Genomic DNA, 13,623 nt, shown 5'->3' with positions numbered 1-13,623 from the left:
TTTCGCATATTGCATTGAACCTCGTATTGGAAAAAAAGATGGTGACATTGATGAAGATGTTAGGCATAGAGTTTCAGCCGGTTGGTTGAAATGGCGTCATGCTTCTTGTGTCCTCTATGACAAGTGGGTGCTACATAAGCTTAAAGGTAAGTTCTATAGGACGTTGATTCGTCCAGCAATGTTATACGGTGCTGAATGTTGGCCGACAAAAGGTGACATGTCCAGCAACTGAGTGTAGCAGAGATGTGTATGTTACATTGGTTTTGTGGGCACACAAGAAGGGATAGAGTCTGAAACGAAGATATTCGGGATAGGACCAGGGTGGCACCAATTGAGGAGAAATTGAAGAAATTGATTCAACATCGGTTGAGATTTTTTGGACATGTTCATAGAAGACCTTCTGTGGCGCTAGTGCGTAGAGGGGTTTTAGAGTGAGTCGATAATGTAAAAAGAGGTAGGGGTCGACCTAAATTAACTTGGGATGAGGCAGTTAAGAGAGATCTTAAGGAGTGGAATATCTCCAAGAAATTAGCTAAGGATAGGTGATCTTAAGGAGTGGAATATCGACCAGGACGTTTGTCTATTTTTTTGTTTACCCTTAACTCTACCGTATTTCTTTTATCCTTTCGATGTCTTTTTTTTTCTATCCTTGTTTCTTGTGGGTTTCATCTTTAGCCTGCTCCAACTTGCTTGGGACAAAGGCTATGTTGTTGTTGTTGTATTGCCTTTGCGGTTACTATGGTATTGGTTTATCCCAGCCTAGCTGTATTACATAGGGCTACAATGCCCTACACTTGGGAACTATATTCATAGCTTTTGTCAGATAAATTCACCCCACCCCTTTTTGATCCCCTGGGGTCAAGAATAAGGCGCTGTCTGTTTCCTCTCTTTAATTAAAGGTACGCAGCTCTCCTGCGTGTCCGAGAAGAAAAACCTAATGCCCTACACATGACAGTAACCAACACACTTGTGTTCTTGACTTCTTTCTGTTCATTCTTATTTATTTCCACCTATTATCCTTCACATTCTCATTGTCAGCTATTGTTTTTCTGTGTCCAGAAACCAGGTGGCATTATTGCACTTCTTGATGAAGCCTGGTGAGTTTCACATATTAATCAATGATTTTCATTCTTGCATCAGTTTTGTGAATACATGCATCTAACGACAGTTACCTTCTTTCTGTGCTGAAATGCATCCATCAGCATGTTTCCAAAGTCCACACACGAGACATTGTCTCAGAAGCTGTATGAAAAGTTCAAGACCCACAAAAGATTTACCAAACCAAAGCTTTCTCGTACTGCATTTACAATTCAACATTATGCTGGGGATGTAAGTATTTCCCACTCATATTTTAGAAAAAAACATATTGACCCATATATACGACTCCTTGTTGTTCAGTTTTCATGTTTTTGCATGAGTATGATCATTTTTCTTCTTTATTTCCTAGGTAACATATCAATCTGATCAATTCCTGGACAAGAACAAGGACTACGTGGTTGCAGAGCATCAAGAATTACTTAATGGTTCTAAGTGCTCTTTTGTATCAGGATTATTTCCACCAGCAACAGAAGAGAACACAAAATCATCAAAATCATCAATTGCAACTCGCTTTAAGGTAACATTTGTACAATATTTAATTTGTGCTGTATAAACTATTGCCATCTTCGTACTATTGATGATTTGTTCTATAATCTATAAGTTGGAAATAGTAGACTGTATTGCATTGAGTATCATGGGCCGATTATATACAGTGCATAGGACTAACACTTCATGTTCATAGGCAATGTGGGTACTACAACTCAATCTATAGATGTGTTGGGCTGCTGTGCAGACCAACTCAGGCTCATATACATATATACGTCTAACAGTTTCTACAATCTTTTTAACGCAGAAAAATAAATCTGTTTTAGTGGATTTTATAACGTTTTGTACTTTGGACCTTGTTTCTTTGATACTTTTTTTCTCGAACGTGCAGGAGAGCTGCGCATAGCGCATCATTATATTAAGAAGGAGAGAAAGGTCCAAAATGGACCGGAGTACAAAAACCCTAGGAGGCAGAAACAGACACACTAGCGATCACCTCTTACACAAAGAAAAACACGACCAAACACACCACGCTAGCACAAATCCGGCTAGCCGGGTCACTTAATTGAACTTTAGGAGCCTATTTGACAAAATCGTAAAAGGGTCTCTAGCTGAGTTGGTTAGGTGGTCTGAGTAGCACTTCTCAGGTCCTGAGTTAGACTCTCCGTGGGAGTGAATTTTAGGTTGTGGTTAAAAAAAAAACCTCGTCGTTCCACGACAAAGCATAGGTCTGAGGCTCGGTTCCGGTCACGGTCGTTTCTCACATGGGCTACGGTGTCACCGTGTATGGGTGGGGTAGGGGTTTGGAGGTTTTCTCGACCTGCGTGAGATCTTCTTAATATAATGCCCGAGGGCTGTCTTACCCCCGCAGATCGAGTTTTTATTTGACAAAATCAAAATAACAGGTATTCAATTTCCTAGTAAATAAGTCCTGACGTGTGTGTGTTTTCGGTGCACTGTATGCTTTGTGTTCTTTTGAATGTAATGATATACAACTATCCTGCATATTCGAGAAAAAAATAGGGATCTGATTCTTATGAAATCTTTGGTGTGGTGTCATTGTCTCTGTGTTGTCTGTATTTGATTCTGATTACTAAATGTAATTTGCAGATGCAACTTCACGAGCTCATGGAGACTTTAAGCTCTACAGAGCCACATTATATTAGATGTATAAAACCAAATAGTGTCCTTAAGCCTGGCATTTTTGAGAATACCAATGTTCTACAGCAGCTTCGATGCTCTGTAAGGAAAATATCCCATACATCTTTGCCAAATTTTTAGTTGCTCGTTTTATGATGCAGTTTGCTAATGATGCCATCCTAATAGGGTGTTCTTGAAGCCATTAGAATCAGCTGTGCTGGTTATCCCACAAGGAAACAATTTCATGATTTTCTACATCGCTTTTGTGTTCTTGCTCCTGAAATTTTGAAAGAGAAGTAAGTATTATTGTTCCACAATGGATTGCCTCCACCCTCTCTATTTCTATTATGTAATTATGACCACGTTCTTCTCTGATAGAAATGATGAAAAAGTCTCATGTCAAAAGATTTTGGACAAAATGGGACTACAGGGTTATCAGGTGAAAAACACTTCACTTACCAATCTCCTCAACATGTATTGGAAGAGAGTATTTAGATTTCCTAATTGGTGGTAGGCTTTACAATATATATAAGCCTACCTAGGGTTCCCCCCTAACCCTAATAGGCTATACATGGACTGGGCTCTAGATCCATAACACTCACAGCCACACAGTAATAGCAGCCACACACTAAAGGTCTAATGCACAATCTAACACCCTCCCGTTGTTGAAACTCTAGCCACAACATATGTTGAGACTGGACTGAAACTCCAAGAACAACGAGAATGGAAGTCCCTTGGTGAAGGTGTCAACAAAATGCGAGGTCGTCAGGACGTGGAGGACACAAATATCCCTGATCGCCCCACGCTCACGTACGACGTGAAGATCATTCTCAACATGTTTTGTGCGCTGGTGCTAGACCAGGTTGACGAAGAGGTAGACGATGTTGACGTTGTCACATTAGATGAGTGTGCTCCTGGTGAGCGGGTTGGAGCTGGTGAAGGAGCTAACGGAGCCAATACGCCTCAACCATGCTATTAGCGACGACGCGGTACTCAGCCATGGCACTGGAAGGGAGACCATGAGCTGGCGCTTGGAGGACCAAGAGATGCGGTTGTCCCCAAGGATGACAACACAGCTAAAGGTGGATGAACGAGTGTCCGGACACCTCGCCTAGTCATCATCGGTGTAGACGACATTGGTGGGTAGATGAGCGCCGAAGAAGCCCATAGTCGAGAGTACCATAAAGGTATCAGAGGATTCACTTGACGCCTGTCAAGTGCGGCTCTCATAGATCATGCATGTGAAGGTATACCTGTTGGACAACATAGGAGATGCCAGCTTGGTGAAGGTAAGATATTGAAGAGCGCATGCAAGGCTTCCGTAGGTAGTAGGATCACTGACCCGAGTGCCATCACCAGAGTCACACATAGTTTGCAGTCCACCTTGCCAGCACGTTCCAGATATCAAAGGTGTAAGAACGTCGTTGAAGTAACAGGGGATCAGAGCGGTGCATGGCAACAATACCCAAGAAGTGATGGAGAGAGCCCATATCCTTCATCGCAAACTTGTGATGAAGGGCTGTAATCATCTGGTGCAAGAGGGATGAAGTAGTAGTGGACAAAATGTCATCAATGTACAAGAGGAGGTAAACGGTGTCACCACCGTATCGTATATAATAGGGTGGTGTCTGACTTGGGCTCAATGACTAGGTCTGGCGTCCTGCCAACGTCGGCGGCGGAAGGAGTAGAAGCAGGGGTAGGCGGCGGCGTGACCAGGCCAGTGGAGATTGGGGTCGTTGCGGCCATGCTAGTGGAGATTGGGGTTGTCGCGGCCAGGCCTGGTGCCCTGCCAACGCCGGTGGCAGAGGGACTGACTATAGGGGTGGGTGGCGACGTGCTGGGACCCGATGGCAACTGGTCTGCAACGCCGACGAGGACAGGAGCAGCTCCGGTGATGGAGATTCTACAAGGTGGCTTGGCAGATCATCAAATCGGATTCTATGGCTGCTATTGGAAGGCTGATGCAAGGGGATGACAACAAGCTTTATTTGCTTAATTCAGCTTCTGTAATTCTCTTGCCGAAATTTATTGAGGCGATGGCTGTCAAGGATTATCGTCCTATTAGCTTGATTCATAGTTTTGCCAAGATTGTAACCAAGTTGTTGGCTTCCCGGTTGGCGCCCAAGCTCTATCAGTTGGTTTCTGAAAATTAGAGTGCCTTTATGAAAGGCAAGTGCATTCACGGCAATTTTATTCTTGTGCAACAAACTGCTAAAGCTCTCCACATCCAGAAGGAACCTCGTATCCTAATCAAACTTGACATAAGCAAGGCTTTTGACTCTATTTCGTGGCCCTTTCTTCTGGAAGTACTGAGATACCTTGGTTTGTCCTGCGTGGTGTAATATCCTTTGCAAGCTCCTCAGATCGTCTTCCACCATGGTGCTTGTCAATGGTGAATCGGGGGACCTGATTTGCCACCAAAAGGGTCTCAGGCAGGGAGACCCCTATCCCCCATGCTTTTCATCCTAGTGATGGATGTCCTTAATTCTTTGGTCATGAAGGCTATTGAGCAAGGTCTTTTGCAGCCTCTCCTTAGGAGGGGAGGGGCGAAAAGAATTTCTCTCTATGCTGATGATGTCGTCCTTTATCTTAAGCCTTGTGTGGAGGAGTTAAACTTGTTGAAGGAGATTTTAAGAACCTTTGGCGTAGCCGCAGGACTTGTGACCAACATAAGTAAATGCTCTGTCACTCCTATGCATTGTAAAGAGCAAGATTTATCAACGGAACAAGAATTGCTGCCTTGTATTGTGGTACACTTCCCTTGCAATTACCTTGGGTTACCACTCTCAGTGCGGAAGATCACTAAGGCTGATATTATTTCCCTCATCGGTAAGATTGCTGACCGTCTCCCGGGTTGGAAAGCTGCCTTGATCCACCTGTTAGCGTAACTATTAGGGTTTGGGGCTCTCCCTATGTAATTACCCTCTCGCCCCCGCTGTAATGGGCCTGGCCCAACACTCCTAGTCTATTAATACATCACCCCACCCTATTTCAGGGTTAGGGTTTCCCACATGGTATCAAAGCTAGGATTTTCCCCCTCCCCCTCCCACCCGGCCGCCGCCGGCCCACCGCCAGTCTCCCCTGCGCAGGCTGCCGTCGGCCCCTCCCCTCTCTGCTTCGGCTGCGCCCGCCGTCGTCGGGCCCACCCCTCTCTGGTCGCGCCCTCCACCTTCGGCGCCTCCGCTGTCGTCAGGCCCGCCCACTGCGCAGGCTGCCGTTGGCCCCGCCCTTGCCTTCTTTGGTCGCGTCCTCTGCTCCCTGTGCTCCATGGCGTCCCTCCCCCCGCCTGCAACCGCCGCCATGCAGACCACCACGGCCGCCTCCGGCACCGGCCCGACCCTCCCCGTCGACTCCGAGCTCGGCTTCCCCTTGCCTAGCGCGTCCGCTGCCACTGCCGCAGCCAACGCGTGTGCAACTGGCCTCATCCCCTTTGGGCTTGGCCTACCAGGCTACCCGACGTGCACAACCATGCAGACCACCACGGCCGCCACCGCCGCCGCTGCCTCCGGCACCGGCCTGGCCCTCCCAGTCGACTCCGAGCTCGGCTTCCGCTTGCCTAGCACGGCCGCCGCCACTGCCGTCGCCAGCGCGTGTGCAACCAGCCTCATCCCCTCCAGGCTTGGCCTACCGGGCTACTCGACGTGCACAGGCGCCCTTTTCGGTATTCTCTTGCTGACCCGCCTCCCCAGGTAGCCGCCCCCTGGGTTCTCCACCACTCGTTCGCTCGTTGCCGACGCCACCTGGGCTTCCCCGACGCCCTCTACCGACTCGGCGCTGGCATCTGCCATCACCACCATTCAGGGCTGTCGTGGCCGCCTCGCAGGAGTGCGAGCGCGCCGCGTCCCGCGCACTGGAGCAGGAGCGTGCCTTGGGCGCCGGCCTGACTGCCCAGATGGCCACCGCACAACGTCTCATCATCGACCCTCCTCCGGTCGCCCATGAGACACCTCCGCCCACCCTAGAGGCTCGCCACGCCTCTGGGCTCGACGTCGACCACATCGCCGCTCTCCACGCGTGCCTCTATCCATCGTGCTGGACCTGGCATCCTCCCAGTACCCTCGCTGGCGAGGGCAGGTCTTCCTCACCCTGCGGTGCTATGCCCTCGCCGACCACGTCCTCCACGACATCATCGCCCTCCGTCCCTGGCCTCCACATGTGGCTTCGACGCTGCCGCTCGCACTTCTACCCACACCACATGCGGCCACGTCGCCTGCGCCACGCACGGCCCCATCGACCCCGCCTGCGCCACACACGGCCCCGACGACCCCGCCCACGCCACGCGCGGCCCTGGCGACTCCGGCCCCGTCGACGAGCGGCGCTCGCTTCGCTAACCTCGTCCTCGTCTACCATCGTCGCAGGAGCGCTCCTCTCTCGGCACCCACGGACCTAGGGCCCTCAACGAGCGCGAGCCGATTCGCCAACCCCGCCATCGTCTATCATCGCCGCAAGTCGACCACGCCCGCGGCCTTCGCCGTCCTGGCGCCTCGCTCTGAGCCGTCGGTGTACCACCCGGTCGCCATTCACCGCGACCCCAGGCACATCCACCCGATGTTGACTCGCTGCGCCGCAGGTGTCCTTTGGCCAGTCGACAGGTTGATCCTGACCGCTGATATGACCACTACTCCACCGGACGCCTCTCTGGTTCCCTCCTCCGTTTGCACCACCCTCGCTGACCCTCACTGGCGTCGGGCCATGGAGGAGTACGCGGCCCTTCTGGCCAACCATACCTGGGACCTGGTGCCGCGTCCTCCTGGCACTAATGTGGTCACCGTCAAGTGGCTCTTTCGCCACATGCTGACTTCGGACGGTTCCCACGACCGCTATAAGGCCCGCTGGGTCCTTCGAGGTTTCACCCAGCGCCCCATAGTGGACTATGACGAGACCATCAGCCCCGTCGTCAAGTTCGCCCTTGTTCGCGCCATCCAATCCCTTGCCCTCTCCCGGAACTGGGTGATCCATCAGCTCGACGTCAAGAACGCCTTCCTCCATGGCACTCTGACGGAGACTGTCTACTGCAGCCAGCCCATCGGCTTCGTTGACGTCCCGCATCCGGACCTGTTCTGCCGGCTGGACCGCTCCCTCTACGGCCTCAAACAGGCACCGCAGGCCTGGTACAACCGCTTCGCCTCCTACTTGGCCTCCATCGGCTTCGTCGAGGCCAAGTCGGATACGTCACTCTTCATCTACCGGCGTGGTGAGGACATCATCTAACTCCTCCTATACGTCGACGACATTGTGCTCATGGCATCCACAACTGATCTCCTATAGCGTACGATCATCGCCCTCCAGCGGGAGTTTGCGATGAAGGACCTGGGGCCTCTCCATCACTTCCTCGACATCACCGCCGAATGCCGGCCCCAGGGTCTCTTCATGCACCAGCGCCAGTACGCCCTCGACATCCTATAGCGGGTTGGCATGTCTGACTGCAAGCCCTACTCTACGCCTGTCGACACTCAGGCGAAGCACTCTGAGTACGATGGGCCCCCGGTCGCCGACGCGACATCTTACCGGAGCTTGACAGGCACGCTCCAGTACCTTACCTTCTCTCGTACCGACATCGCTTACGCCATCTAGCAGGTGTGCCTCCATATGCACACCCCACGGGAGCCCCATCTCACCGCTCTCAAGCGGATCTTGCGCTACCTCCGCGGCTCCCTCGACCACGACCTCCTCCTTCGACCATCCTCAACGTCGGAGCTTGTGGTCTACACCGACGCTGACTGGGGCGGCTGCCCCGACACGCGCCGGTCCACCTCTGGCTATGTCGTGTTTCTGGGCGCCAACCTCGTCTCCTGGACCGCCAAGCGGCAGCCCGTCGTCTCCCGCTCCAGCGTAGAGGTCGAGTACCGCGCTGTTGCCAACGGCGTGGCAGAGGCCTCCTGGATGCGCTAGCTCCTCCACGAGCTCCACAGCCCCCTTCAGCGCGCCACCCTCGTCTACTGCGACAACGTCAGCACCGTCTACCTCTCCACCAATCCCGTGCAACATCAGCGCACGAAGCATGTGGAGATCGACCCACACTTCGTCCGGGAGCGTGTCGCTGTAGGTGACGTTCGGGTCCTCAGCGTCCCCACAACGCTGCAGTTCGCCGACATCTTCACCAAGGGGCTGCCGTCGAGTGTATTCCTAGACTTTCGGTCCAGTCTCAACATTTGTACAGGATTGAGTTGCGACTACCGGGGGGGTGGTGTTAGCATACCTATTAGGGTTTGGGGCTCTTCCTATGTAATTACCCTCTCGCCTCCTCTGTAATGGGCTTGGCCCAACACTTCTAGTCTATTAATACATCACCCCACCCTATTCCAGGGTTAGGGTTTCCCACACCACCCAGCTGGAAGAGCCACCTTAGTCAAATCGGTGCTTACTGTGATCCCTATTTACCATTTCATCGCCTTACACTATCCTAAATGGGTCATCAAGTCCATTGATAAAATTAGAAGGGGATTTCTTTGGAAGGGCCAGAAAAATGTCGTTGGGGGTCACTGTCTTGTTGGTTGGGAACGTGTTTGCAGGCCGCTTGATCTAGGTGGGCTTCGCATTCATAATTTAGAATTCTTGGGTCGGTCCTTGACCTTGAGATGGTTATGGAAGAAAAAGACAATGACTGATGGTCATTGGAAGGAGCTACAGCTTCAGGTGCACCTGTGTGCAGCTGCTCTTTTTGCTGGTTCAGTTGTTATGGTTGTTGGAAGTGGTGCAAATACTCTCTTTTGGACTGATAGATGGATACAGGGGCAAAGTATTGCTTTTCTAGCTCCTTCTTTGGTGGCTGCAGTGCCACGACGAACGGTTGCTAAATGTTCAGTGCAAGAGGCTCTATCCAATTTCCAATGGGTTCATGACATCCAGGGACAGCTGTCCGTTCAGGTGCTTAGGGAGTACTTATGGCTCTGGGAGTTTCTTGATGGTTTTCAGCTATCTCTTGTGACATCTGACCTGCACTCCTGGGTACATACGGCTTCAGGTGTCTACTCTAAATCGGCGTACCATGCATTATTCATGGGTAGTGTGCAGTTTGAACCATCTGATCGGATTTGGCATAGTTGGGCTCCCCGAGATGTCGTTTTTTCTTATGGCTGACTACATTGAATAGGTGTTGGACGGCTGACAGATTGGCCAAAAGGGGCCTGGAGCATCCGGTTTGCTGCCCTCTTTGTGACCAAGAAGAGGAAAACATTCATCACCTGTTGATCCAGTGTGTGTTTGCCCGAAATATATGGTACACCGTTCTAAGCTTGGTGAATTTGTAGCAGTTCGCTCCAAGCCCTATGGATAGCACATTGCAAGGGTGGTGGAGCAAATCGGAGCAGAAGGTGTTGCATCATAATAAGAAGGGGTTCAATTCCCTTGTCGCCCTGGTTGCTTGGTGGATTTGGAAGCATAGAAATGCTTGTGTCTTTGATGGCATCGCTCCAAGTGTCTCGGTGGTGCCCCAGAACATCAAAGATGAAGCTGCTGTCTGGTGCAGAGCCGGTGCATCGGGTCTGTGTAGTTTGTGGCCTTATTAGGTGTTTTCTCATGGATGCTTTCATGTATTCTAAGTTACGGCCACCATAGGGTGCCTTTCCTGTGTATTTTTATTTCTAGTTGTACTTGGTCTATTTTTGGACCTTTCTTCCTTTCTTAATATAACTCCTGCGTGTTCGAGAAAAAAAATAAAGTCTGGGAAGTTATTCCTTATTGAGAGGGTGCAAGATACATAAAAGGGCAGCCCAGTGCATGTGCTCCTGCTTGCGTGGGGTCCGGGAAAGTGTCGGACCCATTTGGGTCTATAGTACACAGCTTTTCCCTGCATTTGCAAGAGTCTGTTTCCACGACTCGAACCTAAAATCTCATGGTCACAAGACAAAAGCTTTACCACTACGCCAAGGCTCCCCTTTTAGGGTGCAAGATACATAAACTTAAATATGTTTTATAACATGGCCAGTAAAACCCTACCTGAAATGGGTGTAACCATGTTTCCATGAGAATAAATGGCCAGGTCATGAGGTGGAATGGCCTATATTAAAAATTTGGTGGCCTTTTGTGTCTGTGTTGGGGGTGGGGGGGGGGGGAGTTGTTTGTTAGGAGAACAAAATGGCATGTTGTTTGGGTTTCAGTAGAGCTCTAGGGTATGTTATGTTCTAAGCTGGTAAGTTCAATTGATTCGAACTAAAATACATTTTATTGTTGTTGTATGTAGACCACATGAATTGCCCAAAAAAATTCAAAGAATAAGGCACTGAGTTCACTAATTGGTAAAACTTAAAATCCTGGTTAATCACCAGCTTACCACAAAGAACTCACGAGCCTTTAAGCAGTGGCGGATCCAAGAACTCAATGTCCGGCGAGGGTCTAACTTTGTGCTGCGATGGAGGCCCCAGTGCCCGGCTTCGGTGCCACCACTCAGGGTCACCAGGCCCTAGGTCTGCCCCTGGCTTTAAATAAAGCATTGGTTCTTGGTGGGGTTTATTGTGGTTGGAATGGAGTAATGGTGTTTGTAAAAGATGTAATAATGATTGTGGTTTAGGCAGTGGCCACTGCAAGGCATTATGTAACCTTTGTTTCACTTTCTTGTTTAAGATTATCTCTTCTTACATTTGAGTCACAAAATATTTTATCTTAGTATCATATAAAGTTGTATTTTAATTTTATATACTCATTGCTCTCATTTTGTAAAATATGTTCTGAGCAACAGATAGGAAGAACTAAGGTGTTCCTGAGGGCTGGTCAAATGGCTGAACTGGATGGCAGAAGAACAGAGATGCGAAACAGTGCAGCAAGAGGCCTTCAGAGTCAATTTCGTACTCATGTTGCTCGTGAGCAATTCCTAGTACTACGGGACACATCTATTTGTTTACAATCTTTCGTTAGAGGTAAACTCTTTCCGTATAGCACTTGATGTAAATTGCATGCTCATGGAGCCATAGTGGAGAGCCTTGTACATATACTAAGATCTCTATTTTCAATTACAGCAAGATTGGCTTGTAAGCAACATGAGTTGCTGAGACAACAAACAGCAGTTTTGAGAATTCAGAAAAACGCCCGATGGTATTTTGCCTGGAAAACTTATTACCAAATGCGGTTGTCAGCCATTACATTGCAGGCCGGGCTAAGGGCCATGGCAGCTCGTAATGAATTCACCTTTAGAAAGAGAAATAAAGCTTCAGTCCATATCCAGGTAGGATAGCACTTATAGCATTTTGCAGCTATTTTTACTTATTATACTGCAGATGGATATTAATCTCCTGTTGGATGTCGCTATTATGTGTTCTCGTTTTTCTCTATTTTCTTTTTGCTTCTGTTTAGACCATCACTATGCGACTTCTTTCCTGCAGTCCCAGTGGCGATGCCACAGAGATTACTCAAATTTTATGAAATTGAAGAGAGCTGCACTAACATATCAGTGTGCTTGGCGAAGAAGTGTTGCTAGGAAGGAGCTGAGGAAGCTCAAAATGGTACTTGCAACCTATGGTATTCATTCTGTAAAATTTATCCTAAGCTCGTTATGGTTTGTGCGTTTCCTAGGCTGCAAGAGATACACAAGCTCTAAAGGTGGCCAAAGAGAAACTTGAGGAATATGTGGAAGAGCTAAAAAGTTGCCTAGGCCGAGAGAAGAAACTGAGGGTCAATACTTGGTCTTGAACAGTATTTAAATACTTGTTATATGTGCCTATTATTTGAACCAAGAAGTACATTATGTTGCATCCTGTATTGGCACATGGTGCAACTGCAGTTTTCATGCTTATAGACAGCATCTATGGATCATAGTCATGTGTATATTCAATTTACAGGCTGATTTTGAGAAGTCCAAAGCAGAAGAAGTTTCCAAATTGAAAGAAGCTCTTTATGAGATGGAGCAGCAGGTAGAAGAAGTCAAAGCGATGCAGGAACAGGAATCAGCAAAAAAGGCTGTTGAAGAAGCTCTAACTCAAGAAAGAGAAAAGATCAGTTTATTGACTACTGAAATCGAGGGCCTAAATGTACGTTCTTCATCCATAATATTCTGCTTTGTTGCAACTGATCTACAAGCATAAGGATTGAAACAAGGACTAACCTTATTCTGTTTTATCAAATGGATAATCTTAAGGTCATACACTCAATAGTATGCTAACATAACATTTCTCTTAGAATTTAATTAAGTTGTACTCTAAACTTAGCATGTTAGACATTGCCAAGAATGTTTGACAATTGGTGCATGCTATTATTACAGGCCCTGCTAGTAGCTGAACGAGAGGAGAATGATGTAATGAAGAAAGTGCATGCTAATGCTCTAGAAACAAATGAAGAGTTAAATAAGAAAATCAGTGATGCGGATGAAAAGATCAAACAATTTAGTGATACTGTACAGAGGTTTGTTGCTTTATTTCCTGACTTCATGACATTATTTCTTGACCCTTATGCAGAGCTGGTCCACATGGATTCAGGATTCAGGTTCTTTTTTTTTTGAAATGTAATTTAGTACTGGTCCTCTAGGACCTGAAACTCTGTCTTAATTTAATGATGTGCAGCCCTCCTGCATTTTCGAGAAAAAAACAGTATTCAGGTTCTAGCAGTGTTGGAAACTTGGAATGGAAATCATTATTTTTTTTCCGAAAGCGCAGGAGAACTGCGCATCATTTAATTAGAGAAGAAAAAAGGTCCAAAATGGACCAAGGTACAAAGCCCTAGGCAGGCTTAAATGAGTTGGAAACTTGGAATGGAAATCATTATAGCAGCAGCATTAGCAGTCAAACACTCAAACATATCCACTACCCTAGTGGAGTTCAAAATTAGTTTGTTGCCTAACTGAGATTTGAACTTAGAACTGTCATGAATTGGAAAAAAAACTTCTTACCTTTGTTGAAGGGGTGTTCCCTTGTCATTGTTGTTTAAGGAGCCATGATTAGAGATTCATAGGTAATGATTGTGACTTGTGTC

General features: G+C 48.2%; 1 protein-coding gene across 6 annotated transcripts in view; it reads left to right on the top strand.

Annotated features, from left to right (window-relative positions):
* The window catches only part of LOC103637423 (myosin-17), a 65,397-nt gene that overhangs the window by 11,123 nt on the left and 40,651 nt on the right, over positions 1-13,623 (top strand). For all 6 annotated transcript variants that reach the window (XM_020542474.2, XM_020542471.2, XM_020542473.2 and 3 more), the window contains exons 14-25: positions 1,060-1,097; positions 1,203-1,329; positions 1,448-1,615; positions 2,695-2,826; positions 2,911-3,020; positions 3,103-3,163; positions 11,402-11,579; positions 11,679-11,884; positions 12,042-12,161; positions 12,232-12,330; positions 12,498-12,686; positions 12,917-13,056. In XM_020542474.2, coding sequence (XP_020398063.1) covers positions 1,060-1,097; positions 1,203-1,329; positions 1,448-1,615; positions 2,695-2,826; positions 2,911-3,020; positions 3,103-3,163; positions 11,402-11,579; positions 11,679-11,884; positions 12,042-12,161; positions 12,232-12,330; positions 12,498-12,686; positions 12,917-13,056 — 1,568 coding nt within the window. The remainder of the gene's footprint in view (positions 1-1,059; positions 1,098-1,202; positions 1,330-1,447; positions 1,616-2,694; positions 2,827-2,910; positions 3,021-3,102; positions 3,164-11,401; positions 11,580-11,678; positions 11,885-12,041; positions 12,162-12,231; positions 12,331-12,497; positions 12,687-12,916; positions 13,057-13,623) is intronic.

This window comes from Zea mays, chromosome 8 (assembly GCF_902167145.1).
Source record: "Zea mays cultivar B73 chromosome 8, Zm-B73-REFERENCE-NAM-5.0, whole genome shotgun sequence".
Classification (NCBI taxonomy): Eukaryota; Viridiplantae; Streptophyta; class Magnoliopsida; order Poales; family Poaceae; genus Zea; species Zea mays.
Note: the sequence above shows the minus strand (reverse complement) of the source record. Positions and strands in the feature narration are given on the sequence as shown.